Consider the following 21,838-nt stretch of genomic DNA (forward strand, 5'->3'; position numbering starts at 1 on the left):
GCAACTCAATTAATAGCAAGTAGCGGCTTATAATTTAAAAAATAAAAATTTTTAATTTATTCAAATTGAAATGGCGCAAAGTTTTTGTGTTGCGCTTCGTGTAAAATATCGAGTAGCTTAGGCACGCTAACGAGGGCTTCCAACTATCGATGAGTAAACAACAATTAGCGGCTTGGTAGTTATCGATGTAAGGTTCGAAGCCTAAAGCGCTGCTTTCAGAAAATTCAAATTGTAATTAATAATAAAATTGTAAAGTAATAAAGAATTTTTAAAAATAACACCCAAAATGAGATATTTTGCAAAGTAAGAAGACGAGTGATCTTTTATCGATTTAATTACGTTATATACTTATAAGTATATACATATTCCTTTTTTAAACTTATTGCACTAAACTCTTTATACAATTTCAAAATGTATGTTTTTATATATCCTTATATATATATATATATCTATATATATATATATATATGTATATATACATATATATATACATATATATATACATATATATATACACTGAATGTTGCTAGTTTTTTGAGTACAATGAATTTTATTGCACATAAAATGTGTGTGTTGTGCGTGTGTATGGATCAAAGGATTAAATCCCAATTAAAAAAGGAGATTGTTGAGATCCAATGCAATATATGTACATACATTTGTACGGCTATAATATATATATGTATGTATGTATATAAATACATTGGTATTTAAAACAGATTCTATCTATAAATGAGAAGCAATAAAATATATTTAAAAATTAAAATATAATTAACAGTCGATTTCACAAATATACGCAAAACAATATATATTCAGGCTGAGTATATGTTATGATTAAAATTAAAACAGTATTGATAATAATATTACATAATTAAGGTTGTGTTAAAATCTTAACGGAATCATACATTTTTTCTTATCGGAATCAAACAAATTTCAAATGAATGAATGACAAAGAAAAGTATTGAATTTGGAACATCCCTATTTAAAATATAATAGTCCGCTCTCTTGATTTTTGTAAGTTTTTTCGTATGATTTTCTTCACTTAAAATACGCAGCATGCTTTCAATAATTAATTGTACATGGTTTTTAATTTTTTTTTATTATTATTTTTCGTTGGTATTTAGACTAAATGTATGTAGACTTTTATACATATGTCTATTGGCCTATTGAGGAATAGTATTTTTATATTTGTAAGTAAATAGCCGGATTCCATACATTTCCAACATTCACATTCGAAACAAAAATTACCATTAATCGACTTATTTTTTATATAATAATAAAAAAAAGTAATTCAAATAAAGGCGAGACTAATAAGTAAGTAATAAATCAGGAAAAATACAAATAATTATTTATATTATATTTTCTTTGCAGCATTAAGTTATAATGAACTATAAATTAATTGAAAATATGAGCTTTTATTTATTATAAAACCGAATTACCAAAATTCGACATATATTCAAAGACAGAAATGCTGCTAGTGGAAATCTGTATAATTATCGATGATGAATTTGCATTAACGGTGTTCTGATGGCTATTCTTTCGCCACCTATGAACACTTCAAAATCACAGCATTGACACGAAGTTCCAGATTATTCAGTTCAGTTTGTTGTTGTACTGGGTACTGGGTGCTGTCGCCTGATTTCAAATTAAAGCTAATCTTAATTGTTACCAAACCTCTTTGAAGCACTGTGCTCAGCTCGAGATATACAAATATATCGATAGGCAAAAAAGAATGCCAAACAAAAATGACGTGAAGAAATAGCCGTGTTACCTTTGTTATTTTTATGTTTAAAATGCGCAAATATAAAATGAAAAGTAAGCAAATTAAGCTCACGTTGTCAACAAAATGTAAAAAAAATGGCTGACTCTTACGTCCGATTTTTTGTTATTGATAATTTTGCTTGTCCAAAACTACAACTTTTAGAAATAGCGCGCGCTCTCACAATGAATGTTTTGAGCAGTGTTGGGACTTGCCGATAACTTTACTCCATTTTGTATTTGAATTTGAAGCTCTGAGCAGTGGTGGCTGCACGATAACTTTAATTTATTTTATCGAGCTGAGGCTTTGGCGATGTTTTTTGTTTTGTTTGCAAATAATCAAATCAATTAGCTGCGACTTCTTCATGAATTATGCGGATTTTGCTGCTGTTGCTGTTCCGATTGCGATTGCGGGTGCTGTGTTTGCGTCGTGCTTGATGGAAAACGATGTGGCGATAAATGAAGATCGTTGTCATTTAATTGACGTTGCTGCTGCTGCTGTTGTGTTGTAGGTTCGACTTTGATGGCGTTGCCACTGCTGCTACTGCTCGTGTTGTTGTTTGGTGTTGCAGTTGATGTGTTGGCGTTGCCACCATTTGTCGCCGCCACCGAGGCTGCCAGACGAAATGCAGCCTCTGTGTGGGAGCGCAAAATGGCCTCCGCCTGTTGGTGCATGCGCAGCGCTGTCTCCGGATGGTGATGTTGCTGTGTGGAACTGGAACTAGGTGCCACAGCGTGCTGAGAATAATTCGAGGCCTGATGATGCACCTGCTGATTCGAATGCGAATGCTGATGTTGATGATGCGAATGCTGATGCGGATGTTGATTTTGCTGCTGCTGTTGCTGGTGGTGATGATGATGATGATGCAGTGATTCCATTTGATGCATTGCACCCAGATTGGTTTCGAGGGTGCCACGCATCATGCTCATCATCACCGATGAGGTGTCTGTCTGCATTTGCAGGTTAGGAACATTGATCGTCGGCGATCGACGCGTGTTGCCAGCGCTGGGCAGTGTCTGCTGCGGCGACAGCAGCGGCAAATGGGGCAACTGCCCGGCATGATGTTGTCCCGTCTGCTGTGGATGCGTATGCTGATTTTGTGCAGTGTGTAGCGGGTGATCGTTGGACTATAAGAGTGGCGAGAGAGAGAGAGAGAGAGATGGTGAGGCAAGGTATGTTTGTAAAATATCACACTTAATGTTATCGATAAGTATCGAGGAGTTGCCATTTTGAAACTTTTGCTTAAAACTTGTTGATTAGTTGCTAATTACTGCATTTTGAATATTTTTCAGATAATTTACAAGTTGTCAAACGAATAATACGGAATGTATGAATCTGACTTTTAGCGCAGTCGTAGATCTTTGGTTCTAACGTGCCTTTGGGCTCATTCGATATCTCTCTGTGATATCCAGTCTAGCTAGCTAGCTATGTTAATTCAATCCCACAGGAGTGGGAGAAATTAAGAGGAAGAGCTTAAGTGGATCCACGGGGGATTACTCCTAACCCAACCCACGGCTTACCTGCTGTTGCTGATGTGAGTTGGCGGGATTGTTCATGCGCATGGCTGCAGCGAGGTTAACGACAGCCGCCTGAACCACGGCGCTGCCCGGTCCAGCAGCCACAGCGGCATCGATGGTGCCATCCTGCGACCTGGAGCTGGCGGAGGCGGCAACAGCAGCAGCCGCAGCAGATGCGGCAGCCATCAGAGACATTCGATTAGCATGCAGCTCGGCGTCCATGCTGTACTGGCTCAAATTGATTTTACTCGAACTGCAAATGCTATTATTATTATTATTATTATTATTATTATTATTATTATTATTATTATTATTATTATTATTATTATTATTATTAATATTATTATTATTATTATTATTATTATTATTATTATTATTATTATTATTATTGTTGTTGTTGTTATTGTTGTTGGTATTGTTAATATTGTTGTTGTTGTTCCTGTTCAACTGCTGATTGCTGCTGTTCTCGTTCTCACTCAGGCCCTGCTCCTGATCCGAGGTGGATGACGAGGAGAGGCGACCATTCGAGGAGCACTCGGAGTTCGCCGACGGCGATAGACACAACGAATTGGAATCGCCGGCGTTGACGCCACCCAGTGGCAACATACCCGCATTCTCGCGCACCACTCCCCCACCAGTAGTTGTGGCAGCCAGTGTGACGGCCAACAGGGATTCACGTTCACGTTGCTCCGCCGCAGCCCGAGACTGTAATGTGAATGTTAAGTATATAACCAGTATAAGGAAACAAATCTTTTATAAAATTTTTAAATATTCTCTATTTTATCGCATTGAATGTGTTGATTTAGGTATCTTTTTAGATCACAGAGCTTAATCTTGAGAAGGATATTTCTTCTGCTGATCGGAATTAAGCGTCATTTGACGATCCCTATATTACTAAAACTCTATATATATGTGGTCGTCCCATTAAAAGGTTAATCAGAATAAAATAGATTCGGGCTCTGCAATAGTAATAAATGTAGCTAACATTCTTATTTTACACTTAAAAACAAAGTAAAGTGACAATCGAGCTTAAAAACAGAATTTTAGAAAGTTACTATCTGCATAAATATAAATCTTACTAAAATGTTCTTATATTTTATATACTTATAATATTTATGAGTGTAAATCTACTACACACATATGTTATATTACTTATGGCTGTTTTTTTTTTTTTAATTAGGAATTTATGCTCAAAAGTTAATTCAAACTTTTGAAATTTCGAATTTAAACTAGTGCCACATACCAGAACATATTGTGCTGCAAACTGATGCTTGGGATCCATGCGCATATGATCCATATGAGTGAGCAGACCTAAAAAAAATCAAAATGTTAACAAACAATAAATTATAGATACAAAAAGAAGTTCGTCTAGAACTGACCATTTTCGTGGGTGAAGACCGCCTGACAGACGGAACAAGGCCACATGCGAAGACTGCTCGTTAGCTGGGTGGTTTCCGCATGGCTGGCGAGATGCTTGCGCAGGGAGCCCTCATTGACATAGTGCTTACCACAAACGGGGCAAGGATGATTCGCGGTGCGTCGCTTGCCGAGGTAGCTATCGTTCAGGCTCGATCCGCTTGTCGTCGTCGTCGTCGTCAAGGGCTGAGCACAGCTCAATTCGGCGGCGCATTGGGCGGCCAGGGAGCATGGACCAGCTCCTCCAACTCCGCTTCCTCCACCTCCACTACCAATAATATCACTGAATTGAGCAGCTGAAATGAGAGATGGGAAAAGGTGAACGATTTCAATTTTATTTCTTGAGCATCAATTAAAATCTATGACCAAAAGATTCTCTTCACTTTTATTATCTATATTTAATTCAGAAAATATTCTCCAAAATCAGCAAAGAAGTAGTAGAATCTGTGCAAATGGAATGCATATGTGTGGGTCCCATATATATTTCTTACTTTTTGAATTAAAATTAAAATATAAAATTTGATTTTGAATTAAATTGAATTTATATTGTTGTGTCAACTTACGCGGTTCATTTGGCGGTGGTGTTTTCTCTTTGTGGACGTGCTTCATGTGATCCATTAGGGCCTCGGTGCCGAGGAAGAGCTTGTGACACACCGGACATGAGGTTGCATTGGGTCCGCCTATAAGTGCCGCATGCTGCTGCAAGACACCAAGATGCAGCTGTAGCTCCTGAGAGTTGCAGTTGTCGTTGTGAGATGCCATTTATGAGATGCCATTTTGCAATTGGTGCGTGCAGAGAAAGTATAGATGAACAAGATGGTAGTGCACATTATATAAAATGGGAGAAGGTAGCACAGAAAAAAAAACAAATAATGGAACTCGAAGTTCACTTAAAGGTCGAGTTGACTTAAAGCTCGGAGTTGTGTCATGAAAGTAACCGACAAACATGTGAATATTTGTGTGAATTTGATGCCCCTGCTGGAGGGTGCCGGTACTCACCTTGGATGTGTGCGTACGCAGACTGGATTCGGTGGCGAATCCCTTGCCACAGATATTACAATGAAAAGGTCGATTCTTGGCTCGCTCCACCTGGGCATCGTGATTGCGCAGATGCTGCTGCAGATTCGACAGCTGAATGAAGGCTCGACCGCAGTCCGGCAAATGGCATTTATATGGTCGTTCGCCTGCAAAAAAATATATATCATATACCAAGCTTATTTTGATTAACCGATTTCCGTTCCTTTATAATTTACACTGAGATATTATTGATCAACTGATTGAATTTTATTTACATCAAAAAGGAAATATTTTTTCTCATGTGCCCAAGCCTGTCTATTCATACTTTATTATTTATTTAAGTGTCGCCTACTCGAGAGAAAAGGCCTGGACCATACCACCAGCAGATGGATACTCGCACTGCTACGGTCCAGGCAAGCCACGGCATCATTATATGATAGCACTGTAACAGTCCTAACCACCAAAGGCTGTCCCCAAGGAGGGGTGTTGTCTCCGCTACTCTGGAGTCTGTTAGTAGACGAACTACTAAACTTGCTAACAGTGGTATTCAATGTCAAGGATATGCCCATGACATTGTTATCATAGAGCGAGGCAAATTTGAAGAATCACTCTGTGACATAGTCCAGTCAGGGCTAAGGATAACGTATGACTGTTGTATGGAGGTTGGACTCAACCTAAACCCTACGAAAACAGTCATCGTCCCCTTTACAAGACGACATAAGTTCCAGAGGACGAGACAAATATGGCTCTCAGGGACCCTACTAGAAACGAGTAGGCAGGTCAAATACCTGGGAGTCACATTTGATAGCAGGCTTAACTTTGGCACCCATGTGCAACACACGATATTAAAGTGCTCCAGGGCGTTTTATACATGTCGTAGTATTGCCGGCCAATCATGGCCGTGGCCCATGTCAACCTATGGAGTGGTAGCAAGGGGTGACAGGGCGCGGTTGGTCACCGTGCAGAAGCAAGTAGAAAAGTTGCAAAGGATGGCCTGCGTATGTATGACAGGAGCTATGCGCACCTGCCCAACAATGGCTCTTGAAGCCTTAATGGAGCTCACACCACTCCACCATATCATAAGGCTCAAGCAGAAAGCCACGCTTCTAAGGATATCGGCAGAAGGAGTTGGGGGTAATCATATCCTAAGCCACAAAGATACCCAACTCCTTTCAAACGAACTGGCCCTGCTGATGCAACCTAGGGACGAAATGGTAGCTGAATACATATTCGAGCGAAATTTCACAGTTTGTATGAGTAGTAAAAAGGAAACCGCACACCATAAAATGGTACACCGACGGATCACTCACGAATCAGGGCACGGGCCTTGGAGTGGTGGGTCCTCGGGTATTCTACCATGAATCCCGGGGAACGCACACCAGCATATTTCAGGCTGACGTGTGTGCGATAGGGATATGTGCGGACTTCAATATAGAACGTAACTATCAAAATACGGATATATCCAACCTATCCGATAGTCAAGCAGCATTGAAAGCTATAATGGGGACTAAGATAACATCGAAGGTAGTCCAAGAAGTTTGTTCAAAGCTAGACCTACTCGGGACTCATAACAGGCTCACCCTACGATGGATCCCGGGCCACAGGAACATAGCGGGACACGAGGCGGCTGACAAGCAAGCAAGAATGGGGGCAGGAAGGCCCCTAAGAGGACCAGAACCGTATTGTGTCATAGGGAGACACACTATACGACTGGAACTTAGAAACGAGGAGAGGTAGAGACGGCATCAGAGCTGGTCGGAGGCAGTAGGACTCCGACAAGACAGATGTCTCCTAGGTGGTTATAATCTTGTACGATTTAAACAAATTATAACCATGGGAAAGAACAGCCTCAGGATACTCACCGGTCTATTGACAGGACACTGTAGACTAAGGAGTCACCTAGCAAAACTGGGTATATGTAGTAGCGATCTGTGCAGGTTTTGTGAAAGAGGGGAGGAATCCTCGATGCACATCCTGGTAGACTGTGTCGCCTTAACTAGAAGAAGAAGCAGCCTCCTAGGGGCGCATGTTTTGAAGTGCAAAGACATAGAAGACCTCAACCCAACAAGGATCCTCGTATTCGTGCGGGAGTTGGGGCTGATGGAAGGGCTATAAGCTCAGAAGGGAGCACAATAGATCAAATAGGTCGCGGTGCAGCTTTCCCCCCTAATAATAATAAGTGTCACCGACTGTGAAATACTTTGGGCGGGGATGGGCGTGGTTCAAAATTTGTTCCCGGATATTTGAAGGGTGTTACTAGCAATATAACTTTTAGATTTGGTGACTCTAGCTTTCAAATTGTGTAAGATATATGGTACTGTCGATTTACACTACCAGGTGTAGGGAGGTGGAGTGGGCGTGGCCATCCAATTTTTATCGATCTCTTAGGCAAGTTACCAGTAATTTATTTTTAAAATTTGTTGACTCTAGCTGACAAATTATGGAAGATATGCGCATTTAAGATTTCTAGGGCTGTCGTTTCTGGGGTCGGCTGGTGTGGGCGTGGTCTGAAAATTTATTTGCCTCTGCTTGGAGGAGGCTACCAGCAAATTACCTTTCAAGTTTGGTTACTCTGTCTTTAAAATTGTGGGAGATATGCAGGCTTATCGATTTAAACTTTCCGAAATATAGGCTTGGATTATGGACGCAGGGGTGGGCGTGGCCATAAAAATGTGTTATCGGTTCTTACCTAATTTGACAGCTTTAACTCAAAAGCTGCGGAAGATATTGCCATTTAAATTTTTTAGGGCGGAAACAAATTTACTAACTGTAGCCTTAACATTGTGGGAGATATGTGGCTTTATCAATTTGCGAATATCGATTTTATTGACTTCCGAGTCTCCTGGTGGACGTAGCACTCCAATTTTTATATATCTTCGGTTTCAAAGTATAATAAAAGTTTACAGAAGATGTTTAAGAAATAAACATTGAAAATAACATAAATGTAAAATCAAAGTTTCAAATAATATGATATAAAATGAAATGTGATTACCTGGTCTAAGAGCTTGTGTGATGGTTCGGATGGGCCTGAGCTGATTACGACAATCGTATCGACAAGGCGCCTGTTTTGCCGCCTTTAAAAGCATAGCCCCACACACACCCCAGCTCCGCACCACGACTACCTACCTCCATCCTATCGCCACATCTCATTTCGGCCCGATAAGGTGTCATTCGAACAGTGCCGAGAGTCAACCTATTCTAATTAGTCTTATCCGGGTAATGCGGATCTCTGCCCGGGTGGACAGTTACTGCTCTGCAACTCGTTAGTTGCAGTTACTTCTCTAACATGAAAAGTTCACAAAATTTAAAAGGACCGCAGGATCTCCCTGCGGAGAAAGTCGCAAGACATCCTCACATGTGGATGGCCATCCACATCGTGCTACTCCACCAACAAATAGGAGAGTGGCACTGTTACAGCAAGGCCGAGGTTAACAGGCCCCAGCCTCGAGGCAGGGAAGTGTAGTCGGACAATCCCGACCATCACGACCGGCGTCGAGTGCCAGCAAGTTGGACCGAGGAAGAAGTATGAGTCCCTGCCACCGAGGGGTCAATCTCTGTAGTATTTTAGATACTTCCAGCGAGGACTGGCTCCCGATGAGGCCCTCAAGAAGGCTAAGCAGCCGAGGGGACTGTTGCGATACCAGCTCCCAAAAGATCCAGCAACAATCTAACGCCACCGGTGGACACCTCTAAAAGGATGTACACGGCGACTAAAGGTGTTGCACGCGGTCCATCAAGTGACTGGTGTACGGAGGTTGACTCAACCTAAGCCCTACAAAAAAAGGCCGGCAAGTCATGTGGTACATCACCAAGTATAATGAGATGTCTATGGTGGATGTATGGTGGATAGGGCGCGGCTGATCACCGTGCAGAGACAGCTGCTAAAGTTGTAAAGAATGGCCAGCGTATGTATGACAGGAGCAATATGCATCTATTCGACAATAGCCTTGGAAGCCTTAACGAAGCTCACGGCACTCCGCCATATAATAATAAGGCTTCAACAGAAAGCTACGCTTCTAAGAATGTCTGCAGAAGGAGTTGGGGGCAATCACATCCTAAGCCATAGAGATGCCCAACTTCTATCAGATGAACTACAACTTCTTGTGCAACCATGAAATGTTAGCTGAATATGTATTCATATTCGAGCGAAATTTCACAGTTCAAATGAGTAGTAAATGGGAATTGTCGACTCTAGATGAAGTCCACCCTATGAAACCGCACACCATAAAATGGTACACCAATCAGAGCACAGGACTTGGAGTGGTGGACCCTCGGTTATCCTACCATGAATCCCTGGGGACGCACACCAGCATATTTCAAGCTGAGGTGTTTGCGACAGGGAGATGTGCGGAATCAACCTGAAACGTAACTATCGGAATACGGATATATCCATCCTATCCGATAGTCATAAAGTAATAAACGCTATAATGGGGACGAAGATAACATCAAAAGTTGTCCATGATGTACGTTCCACGCTTGACCTAATCCGGCTTACCCTTAGATGGGTCCCGGGCCATAGGGACATAGCGGGGAACGAGACGGCTGATGAGCAAGCGAGAATATGGGCAGAGAGGCCCTAACAGGGCCAAAACCGTTTTGTAGCATAGGAAGGCACACAATACTACTACAACTTAGAAACGAAGAAACACAGAGGGGACAACGGAGCTGGGCAGGGACACCAGGACTCCCACAAGCCAGATTTCTTTTGGGTGACTATAATCATAAATGATTTAAGCAAGTAATAACCATGGGGAATAACAGGCTTAGTATACTCACCGGTCTATTGGCAGGACCCTGTACACTGATAAATTACCTAACTAAACTAGGTACTTGTAGTAACGGACTATCCAGGTTTTGTGAAAACGAGGAAGAATCTTCAATGCCTTAACCAGGAAAATATGCAGCATCCTAGGGATGCATGTTTTGAGCTTCAAAGCCATAGTAGCCCTCAACCCTACAAAGATTCTAACATTTATGCAGGAGCTGGGATTGATGAATGTGCTATTGAATAATTAATTTTAAATTTTAAAGTTTAAAAAATGTTATAATAAAGGTTTTAAGAATACAAATTTGAAATAAAAATTATACATTATAACTTTTTCACATGTATTTCTGGTGTGCTGTGACAAATTATTTTTTGGTCTGATTATGTTTTATCTGGCTTTTCCCCAATTTATGTAACAAATGTTGGATCATTTTGCATTTAAATAACGGCAGACGTCTTATAAATATTTCTTATTTTTTAATTAAATAAATTTAAATAAAATAAATATAAAAAAATATTTTTTTATGAAAATAAAATAATTCAGGCTTAATAAACCATTAGAGTTATTTTAAACATCTTCATCGCAACATTTCTCAGTTCGTTTTTTTTATTTTTTAAATATTACTCTCTAAGACACTTGGCTGCTCGCAACGTCTTGTAACGTGCAACTGGAGTCCGTTATTGACTGATTGACTTCATTTTAACGAGATTATAAAGTAAGCGCTCGGAAATAATGTTGCAGACAGTGTGGCAGTGGCAGTGGCAGTATGGCAAGAGTAATACTTATGGGTCGCTGTAAAAGATGCAGCTATGCAGCAATTACGTGTTTCAGATTTGCAGCAAAATTAATTTCATTTGAACGCGCAATTAAATGAAAAAGTGGCAAGTGGCAAGTGGAGGTCAGTGACGCGAGACACGAGTCGCCGCCGCTGGAAGGTACGCAAAAGGTCCCCTTTAAAGAAAAAGGACTAAATCGTTTAAGCTACTTAGAGTCACTTTGCGAGCGACAACGACACCTAACCGTAATAGTAAATGCAAATAAATAGCGACTGCGTGCGGTCGCCAAAAAACGCAAATTACCCAGGAATCCCTTTCCCCCCCTTTCATCCACCCTTCCTTATCCACCATCCTCCTATAGAAACAATCAACAACTCGCCAAAGCAGTGGAATCGGCAGTAGTCGCCTCATCAGTTGTTGCAGCGAAACTTCACTTCACACCTCGAGCTGCACAAAGTCGCTCTTCTTATTTGGACGGGGCACTTTAAGAAACTTCAACTACACTCGAAAAAAAATCAGCCAACATTTAAAATTGCCTTCTAATAAAACTTAATATAAAATAAAAATCGACCCGAAAATTATAAGTCTGATTTTTAGAAATCAATTTTTGGACATGCCAAAAACTATTTTTTAATATAATAAATGTTTTCTATAATTAGCACATACATTTAAAAAGTGCATATGAAAATAGCTATTTTTGACTAACAAACAATTTCTTAAAATTAGAAAGGCCGTTTTTCTATTTTTTTGTATTATTAGGAAATTCATTTCTAATGAGAATAGAAAATATTTCAAATTCAAATTTAACGAATTTTCTTATCTAATTAAAAATAAAATTGATAAGCATAAAATTAATTAATTTATAAAAATATATTTAACTTATAAGGAATTAATTAATTACCTTTTAAAAATTAGAAATGTAAATAGAAATTAAAGTCAAAGTAATAAAAATAATAATGGATTCATTAATTATTAACTTATAAAGAAATCGAAGTTGAATTTAAGAATAGTATAACTTTGGAGTATTCTTATAGCTATAAATTACAAATTTCTTATTGCTTTTGGTATATTTAGAAATAGTTTTCTCAGAAGCAGAAATTCTCGAATTTAATATTCATTCATTATTAATATCTTAATAATGGCAGTGTATAAAGCGCTGTGCACTTTTAGCAAGCCTTAAAGAACGTCACGTTCTCTCGAACACGAGTACTTGCCAAGGAATTTCGTGACTGGTGTCGCCTCCAAAGCTTGTACGCTGCGGATTTTGCTTAAGCGATTGAAGGGGGTTGAAAGAGGCTGTTTAATAGCCTCTCCATTATCTGAGTTGTTGATGCTGATGCCTGTTTAGAGTCTTGAATCTTTGCTTTAACATTGCATTGTCTAATTACCCAAACCAGGCCAGGAAATCGCCCGAAAAAAAACTAAAAAATCTCAAGACCAGCAATAATAACGTTGAAGGTCACAGAGTTTTTTAGCTGAGCACAAACAGGTTTTTAATTAAAGCGTATTTGATGCCAGCTTTTCAAGAAAAGGAAACCAGAAACTATGCATAAAAGCAGCCAAAAAATAATAAAAAGAAAAAAATTATGAATTGTAATGTTTCAATCAGGTGTGAATATAACAAGCTACCCAAAAAAATAGAAGAAAAAACAGAGCGAAAAAAAATGTTTTTCAATGCAACTAATGACGTTGAATAATTTGAGAAGCAACCCTCTCCCCTCGCTCCTCTCAACCCCCTCTCCACAATTTATATATTTGCTATTACTTTATTCCCATAGGTATTTTTAGTCGCAGCTGGCGTCAGAAAAAGCCGGAAAAGTCGCGACGAAGAGCACTCAAAGTTTATTTAATTATCATTGTCATTTTGGCATTTCGGCATTTTGTCATTTTGTCATTGGAACCAGACAAAACTGCCAGTTAAATATGACGGGTCCTGCTAACTGTATTCATATTAAAATAATTTTTTCTTCCAGCGAAATAAAGATGGCACAGTAGAAAAATGTCACATTTTATGGAATATAAAATATTTAATATTATATTATTATTTAATTTTTTGTTTTTATTTTTTAATGGCACCTAATGTCAGTTGACACAAAAAATTCAAAAGGTAAAATCATTGAATCAAATAAAATTTAAAATTATCTATTTAAGTTAAAAATATGAACTAATTATACGATGTAGAACTGCATACAAATGTTATATAAAAAATAATAATTTAAGATATATAATATAAATAAAAAATATGTGACAATAATTAATATATATTATAAGCTTGCATTTGGTATTTATACACTCAGCTAAAAATTGGCCTGAGTTTTAGAAAATGGGCTCAACTTATTTGACAATAAGAATATTTTTAAATCCAGTTTTGTTAATTTTTTAAATTCTGAATTTGTTTTGAAAATTTTACAAGATGTTTAATTTCCAGTGTCGGGTTTTATGCGTGGAATATTTTTATTAATTATATTAATTATTATAGAACCTTATTATTTAAAGGTTTTAAGTTTAATATTTGTCATAATTTTACTTTGAAAAGCAATTTGAAATTGTAAAATGAATTAAAATAAAAATAAATTAAAAATTCACTTGCTTTTACTTTTTATAAAATAGAAAAAAATCACTTTTAATTATTTCTAAAAAGCAGAATAACTTTATAGTTTTTAGGGCGAATTTATAATGTGAGTCATAAAATATTAAATAGATTAACTTCACTTCTTTTTAAATTTATTCAAATATTTATTGTTTTAATACATGAAAAATAAATTTTCTGGTAGTCATTATCATACAAATTATTTTTTTTTTGGTCTGATTGGGTTTTTTCTGGACTTTTCCCAATTCATGCAACAAATCTTGGACCATTCATATCGCTATCGCTAGATCGTTAATCTTATAAAAATGTATATATAATTTTAAATTTTATTTTTAGTTTAATTTAATTAAATTTTTTTACTTTTTGTATTTTTGTGCCGATTGACTTTAGTTGACATTAAATAAATAAATCAATAATAAACATTTGCGTCGCAAAAATAATATTTTTATTTCACAAAATGTTTCTGTGGCGGATAAAATAGGCGATTTGCTCCACGTTACAAGTTGTTGGCTGGGTTTTAATTTGTGAGACGTACTAAGCGTTTCATCAGCTTTGCAATAATGGGGAAACAGGACAACGAGCAAAATATTAGGAGTAATCATAATAAGCAAATGATAATAAGAAATCAAGCTGCAACCGGGGATACAAATTCTGCAAACTCTAATTACAAAGAGTGCAAATTAAAAAATGGGACTACCCTTAATGTAAGTAGCTTCGTTAAGTGAAACTCTGGACGAATATATATATTAAGCAGGAATTGATAAATATCTAAGCTGATATTTATAATGATTACTTTTTATGATTATATTATTATATTATATTATACATATATAAATATATATATATATATATATTATAATATATATTATAATTATATTAGTGAATATATTTAAAAACAATTTTTTTTAATCAGGCATCTATATACAAAATTTTGGGCAACTCTAAAACTGTTTAAAATCAATCTAAAATCAATTAAATAATTAAAAATAAAAAAGTAGCGATCAAAATGTAAGTTTTAAATTTGTATAAAATGGACATAGGTTAATTACTAAATATGTAATTGAGATACTTTTGAATTGTTAATAAATTAAAGCAACTCTCGACATGATTACAAATATATTTATTCATTTATTTAATGTCGACAAAAATCAGGCGAAACAGAATAATACAAAATAATAATAATACTTATTTTCAATTAAATTCAAAACTTAAATTTAATTATTAATGATAGAGCGAACTCTAATTTTATTAGATGATACAGTTTATTTTAATCCTTAAAGAGAACTCGAGAAATATACATGCAAGGAATAATTAAGATAAAATGGCCTGAAGTTAGGGAGATAAAAAAAACACTTCACCTGGAAAAAAATATATTTACATTATAAAAAGAGCTCAGCAAACCATATACAGTTTCTTTTCTGCTGACGTTGAACTTGAATTTATTTATATCTATTTAAAAAAAGTATATAATATAAATATAATCTAATATTTTCGTCAAATATTAATATATATTTTATATTTTACCCCAGGCACCCCACGATTCGGAAAATCTGCTTACGTTGAAGGTAATTTTTAGTAACTCCCTTCAAAAATCCACCAAAAAAATGTTGGACCACGCCCAATCCCACCCTCAGAAACGATAAAAATCGACATATACCGCAATATAAGGGGTAAAGCTACCAAACTTGGAAGGAAGATTATTAGGAACCTTCCTTAGTAATTTAAGATTTTTCAGTTTACTAAAAATTTCCTTCAAAGATCGGTACAGTATTTCGCAGTCGGTTACACCTGACTACAACGTTCTCTGTTTTTTGTTTAACTTGAAATTTAATATTAAATTTCTATATGCAATTTAATTTCAATAATTTTTTACTTTTTGTATTAATATTGTTGTTAAATAAGTATATAATTATAACAATAAAGGAAGATAAAGGCAATGTATATAAATATATATATATCCTAACTTATCTTATGAATCTTATAAATATTTTTTTTAATATGAATTATTTTAATATTGAATTATATTTTTAATTTAATTTCAGCTATTTATATTACTTTTTGTATTATTTTGACATTAAATAAATCAATAGATTTAAATAAATAAATAAATTATTATTATAATTTGTGGTATCTTTTAGGATTATTACCAAACCCAAATTTATGTGGGAGGATTCAACTTTCTTCGAGCTAAGACTATATTATCCCTAAGTTTGCTTTGAGTATTTTATGTATGAACTATTATAATTTTTTTTTTTTACCACTTAGGGGGTATTACTTACCGGTGTGGAGACGTGTGTGCTGCTGGACGTGGGATAGTTGCTTAAATCTACGATCACAGTAGGAGCATTTGTAGGGCTTCTCTCCGGTGTGGACACGAATGTGCTGGACAAGCTGATGGTTACTGGAGAAGCTCTTCATGCACTGCTGGCACTGATGGGGCTTCGTCTCCGCGCCCGGTGTCGTTCCGCCGCCGCCCATGCTAGCCGTGCTGGATACGCCGTGGGCACCGATACCAACCCGTGGTATCTGCTGTTGGATCTGCTGCATTGCGCTCTTGTGCATGAACAGCTGAAATTACATAAATCCATAAATCGTTAGCAATCGATAAGTATCATATAATATAGTATAGGGTATATAAATACCTATAATTTAGCTTATAATTTGATTATGTTTTGCACAAGCATGTGTTAAGGTTGGTAAACAATCGATAAATCGATATTAATCGATATCAATATTTACAAAGACCTATGACCTATTTCTAAATAAGAGTATGTATGTGAAAGAATATATTTTTGTAGCAGCGCTCAATATAAAAACATATAAGATAATAAAAAAATAATTCTAAAATTATGAAAAATTTAGTTTTTAAGATAGGTAAAAAAGTATTAAGAAAAAATGTCTATAAGTAAATAAATAATAATAATAAAATAATTCCTTAAATAAATACCTAAAGCGAAATTGTCTATATAATAATTAATATTTATTTATTAATTTTTATTTTATTTTATTATTTTTAAATAATGTTTAAAATCCTTTGCATAAATAGTAAATTGCTTTTAGTGCACATTAAATAATTGAACCATTTTAATACTTCTTTACTAATCTGTTATTTTTATACCTTAAGCTCATTTTAAATTTTATCTAATTAAATTTATTTTTAAATGTAAATTTAACTTAACCCTTTTTACGTAATTCCACATTAAGTAAATAAATAAAAATTAATGTGTTACCATATTTATTTAATTAATTTTTATTTGTATATTTTAAGCCATTTTTTATTTTAATAAATGAATTAAAAGTCGCAGCGTAAAATAAACCAACAAATCGAAAGCAATACGAATAGGGTCTATTAAAATATTGACAATTACAATCAACATTATAATTATGACCGCAACTGTATGCGTGTGTGTGTGTGTGTATTTACACTTGATACTTACTGCATTTGCTGTTAATATTATTTATTTTTTCGCGATCTTAATTTTTTTATTTGCGGTTTTTCTCGTGTCAAGGTTACGCTCTTGTCAAAGTGTATATATGAGAGAGTACTTGGATAATAAATCGACTTTCTGATGGTATCTTAACGCACAAACTGCTGTCGCGTCTGTGTTGCTAGGCTTACTTATAGATGTGCCAAAATTCATTGAAATAATACTTTATATTATATATGTATATACGAGTATATATACATATATATATGTCTTTTTCTTACGTTTTTTTGTTTTGTTTTTTATGATATTTTATTATAAAAATGTGTATAGTTGCATGTTGTACAAGTCAAAAACAAGTCAGCAAAACCAACAAATTTTTTGTTGGCTTTTTTAAACACATTTTTTTTAGCCACCGAAATATATATTTATATATATATTTACATAAATGGGTATTTTGGTTCAAAGCAATAAAAAATGGGGCTCGCATTTTGTGCTGATTGTACAAAAATTTTATCAATCAGCAAAATAAATGTAAATAAAAAAAAATAATTATAAAAAACATGCAGTATTTAATAAACGGAAGCAATTCGTTTCCCTTCGTTGGAAATTTTAAAAAATTATTGTTATTAACTACAACGTGTTTGTGGATACATATATATATAATAATAAATATATATATAAAGTATATATGTAAAGTATATATATAAAGTATATATATATCTATAAAGTATTTGTGGATTACGCATAAAGTGGGTCAAATCAACAGCCTGAAGGAGAGACACATATCCATATCTTTCCCCCAGTTAGCCCACATATGAACAGTGTTCCAAGAAAGTATTTTGACAGAGTTATAAATTTAGCTTTTTACTAAGAAATTTATTTTTATTTTATATATTTCTTAATGCATTCTGATCAGATTTGATTCGATGTAAAGTAATTATAATTATTGTTCTATGATCATTTTTAGGCTTGCTTTACTATTTTCCTAGTAAGTTTATTTGATGTTTTTTCAGGTTATTATATAATATTAGATTATATTTTTATAACTTCCCAAAAATGCCATAAATATATGCATATATGGAAACATTTAATGCATTTATTTATTCATTTATCTATTTAAGGTCAACTAAAATCAGTTGACACAAAAAATACAAAAAGTACAAAATTAAATTAAATTTAATTTACAATACAATTTTAAATTATATATATAAATTAAAAAATAAGAAATATTTATAAGATTTGTAGGTGTATTTTTTGTTTTATATATTATAGATTTTTTGTAATTTAAACAGATCAAAACGCTTTCACAAAGTTTTCAAAATATTCAAATTGTTACAGTTCATGATAGTTGTTAATATTTTTTTTAAATAGTTGTAAGAAAAATATAAAAAAATAATTGGAATATTCGCCTTGACATTATAACATATATGTAATTGATGCTAATCTCATAAGACAACTAATTTTATAGCTTTGACCTTGCATTATCTGGTTTAATAATAATTTTTACAGGCGGTCAATAAAGAAAAAAAACGATTACTATTGTAATTATAATTATTGATGCTTGCTAGGTCTAATTTCAACACGCTTAAATTTAAGAATCTATATAAAATCCATGATAAATATTACGAGACAAAAACTAAAATAAGAAATTTATTTATTCATTTATAATTCTAAACATAAAAAAAATGTTTAAGATAGGCCCGAAATGCTTAACAGAGATAATAACAATAATAGTAATAATAATATAATAAAAATAATACATTCCAAAAGTTGAGCAGTTCCACAGAATTGTCGTAACTTATTATAATTATTGGAATTAATATTTTAAAATATACGCCTTGGAAAAATCTCAAGAAAATACTCAAGTTTAGACATTTATACATACATACATACATACATACATATATATATATATATATATATATATATGGAATTAAAAGCTAGCTGACTATAATCCCCAAGAAATACAGTTGTAGTTTTGTTTGTAGTTGTAATTGTAATAGTATCCGAGAACGAGAAACGATGGCAAAAAGCAGAAAAATAGACACACAGGCACAGACAGGCACACAGCCACAGACACCGACACACAGTTAGACAGAAGGCAGCACGCAGCAGTCGGCAGCAGAGCCGCGTGCGGTGTTCTCTGGTTGGTTGGTCACCAAACGGTTTGTTTGCACTCCCACCGATTCGCCGTTGCTCGTCATTTGGCCGAGGCGACTGCACTTTTCTACGCTTAGCGAGCGCAGGCCCCCCTCTTCCACCCCTCCCACACTATACACCTACGCTCGCCTCTGCGTTGCTTTCGTCAGTCTTGCCCGCTTCGTCCGTTTCGTCCTATTGCTTTGCAAACGCATAAAAATGGCGAGCTTTGGTCGACAGGCGGCACTGTCCAGCCAACGGCAGTTCTGCGAATCGCCGGCAAATGAGAGTGCGATAATAGCATGCTTGTATATGTGTGTGTGCGTAGCAGGGTAAAAGAGGAGACTGCGACTATAAATGGACGTGGGTCAGTGAACGGTTCCTTTTCTTTTTCTTGTTGCTGCTGCTGTTGTTGTACAGGGGAAATGCACAGAATACTGAAAACTGCGCACACAAACACACACACAAGCGTACTTTTATGTACATAGCTAGGTATGTGTGTGTGTGTGTGCTTATATGCATTTTCAAGCAACTACTAAATATCAGTAAATTGTTTTTTTTTTTTATATTACGTTACTCTTATTTATTTATGTATATATTGATTTATTCATTTATTGAAGTAAAAAATACAAATGACACACAAAAAAGTTTAAAATGGTTAAAATAGTTGAAATAAAAATACAATTTAATAGTTAAATTTTCAATAAAGAAAATAAGAGAAATATTTATAAGTTCTATTAGATTTTTGGGGGCATTTAAATGCAAAATGCATTATTATAATTATTTTACATGTTTATTACTATTATGATTTTATGATTTTTTTAAATAATATAGCTACATATTTCGTGTGGCTACATTATTATAGTTTTTTTTTTTTAATAATGTTGAATTATATTTCATACAATATATATAATATTTTGAACTACTATTCCTATCAGAGCTAGAGCTGCTTTTCTTCTGCTACTAATTAACATTGATATTACATTAACATTAAATAGAAAACAGTTTTCATAACATTAGCAAGCCAGAAAGAAAAAGGCAACTCTAGGAATTGTGGCGGGGGTTTGCTGTTGTTTAATAACTGTATTAAATCTCACAATATGTGTTCTCCTTCTTTTTTTAAATTATGGCTTACATCTTTTTTATATTGTATCAAATGTAAATAAATTAAAATGTGCAGAATGCGAAAAATGTGTATACGAATTGTAGCGCAATATGTTTGCGTATAATGTATATAAGCATGTGCATTTATACATGTATATGTGTATAAATAGTCCTATATACATGTGCAAAATTTTTTTCCCTCACTTTCTTGTGCACATTTTTCTCTTGCGCTCGGTTTGCTTATTTTTCTAAGCACGCACTAGGGATGGGTTGGCAAGGGGCAAGGGTTTTGTGCGCCAATGAATTTCTACTGCGGCCATCGTCTGTGTGCTGAATGCCTGCCCGTATATATGTATGTATGTGTGTGTGTGTGTGTGTGTGTGTGTGTAGGGAGGAGCTGCAAAAAAAGAAGCAGAAACAGAGGAAAAAAAAACCGGCAGTGGTCGAAGGCGAGCAATATGAAAATGGTCGCAAAAAGAGAGAAAAAAGGGGGCTGAACAAAATAAAAAAGTGTGTGTGTGTGTGTGTTAGCTACTGCTCTTGTTCTTCTTCGTCTTGTTTTTTATTTTTGTGCTGAGGGTGGAACAAACCCAGACATACAACACACACACACTCACACAGACAGGTAATTTGTTTCTTCGGCACTTTCCAAAAAAAAAAAAAAAAAATGTGTGTGTGCGTGTGCGTGTGCAAGTGTATGTGTGTATGTATTATTGCTTATTCACACATACTCTCATACATACACGTGCATGCATATGGACATTGTATTTGGTTAAATTGTCTTGGGATATTTTTGTCTTCGATATTCTTTGTCTGTGTCTACATATTTGTCTGCTAGTACAAACATGCATACACATGCACGTATGTGTGTGTGTATAAGTTTATTGTCTTTGTTGTTCCTTCTTATGCCCATTTTTTTGTAATTTCCTTTTAGCCTTTCTATCTTTTTACTATTTTCTTATTCTATCTTTTTCAGACAGGAAAATATGCACTGTTTGCACTGTTGCAAGTGTGTGTGCATGTAAATTCTTACATCTGCTTGTTCTTCTATGCTCGCTCTTAGAAACTTAACTCAACGAATATCGCTTTACAAATCTGACTGGTTTATAAGAGTGAGATCGACCAGCTTATAAGAGCTTCTAATAAATATCTGCTGCTGTATTACTTTCTAAGACTGACTTACAAGAGAAAGTAGATCAAAGCGATTACAAGAGAAGATATTAATTAATTGCTCCTTCAAATTGAGCAACGATCAAGTTGGGAAATATGTATGTGCATGTATAATAGTGTCTCTGTGTGCGTTTCTGTATAAGTAGCTCAGTAAAAATT

General features: G+C 35.0%; 1 protein-coding gene and 1 long non-coding RNA gene across 2 annotated transcripts in view; one reads left to right on the forward strand and one right to left on the reverse strand.

Moving 5' to 3' along the window:
- Positions 1-953: 953 nt before the first annotated feature.
- Positions 954-21,838, reverse strand: part of LOC6570450 — a 30,407-nt gene continuing 9,522 nt past the window's right edge. The window contains exons 4-11 of the mRNA XM_032742134.1: positions 16,118-16,406; positions 5,689-5,873; positions 5,253-5,418; positions 4,653-4,985; positions 4,517-4,584; positions 3,734-3,978; positions 3,277-3,610; positions 954-2,883 (exon numbers count right to left, since the gene is read on the reverse strand). Of these exons, the coding sequence (XP_032598025.1) occupies positions 2,119-2,883; positions 3,277-3,610; positions 3,734-3,978; positions 4,517-4,584; positions 4,653-4,985; positions 5,253-5,418; positions 5,689-5,873; positions 16,118-16,406 (2,385 nt within the window). The 3' untranslated portion in view covers positions 954-2,118. The remainder of the gene's footprint in view (positions 2,884-3,276; positions 3,611-3,733; positions 3,979-4,516; positions 4,585-4,652; positions 4,986-5,252; positions 5,419-5,688; positions 5,874-16,117; positions 16,407-21,838) is intronic.
- Positions 2,870-3,814, forward strand: LOC116806087. The gene is made up of 3 exons (XR_004365525.1): positions 2,870-2,928; positions 3,049-3,498; positions 3,754-3,814. It is a non-coding gene; the product is annotated as an uncharacterized LOC116806087 (long non-coding RNA).

This window comes from Drosophila grimshawi, unplaced genomic scaffold (genome assembly GCF_018153295.1).
Source record: "Drosophila grimshawi isolate 15287-2541.00 unplaced genomic scaffold, ASM1815329v1 contig_80, whole genome shotgun sequence".
Classification (NCBI taxonomy): Eukaryota; Metazoa; Arthropoda; class Insecta; order Diptera; family Drosophilidae; genus Drosophila; species Drosophila grimshawi.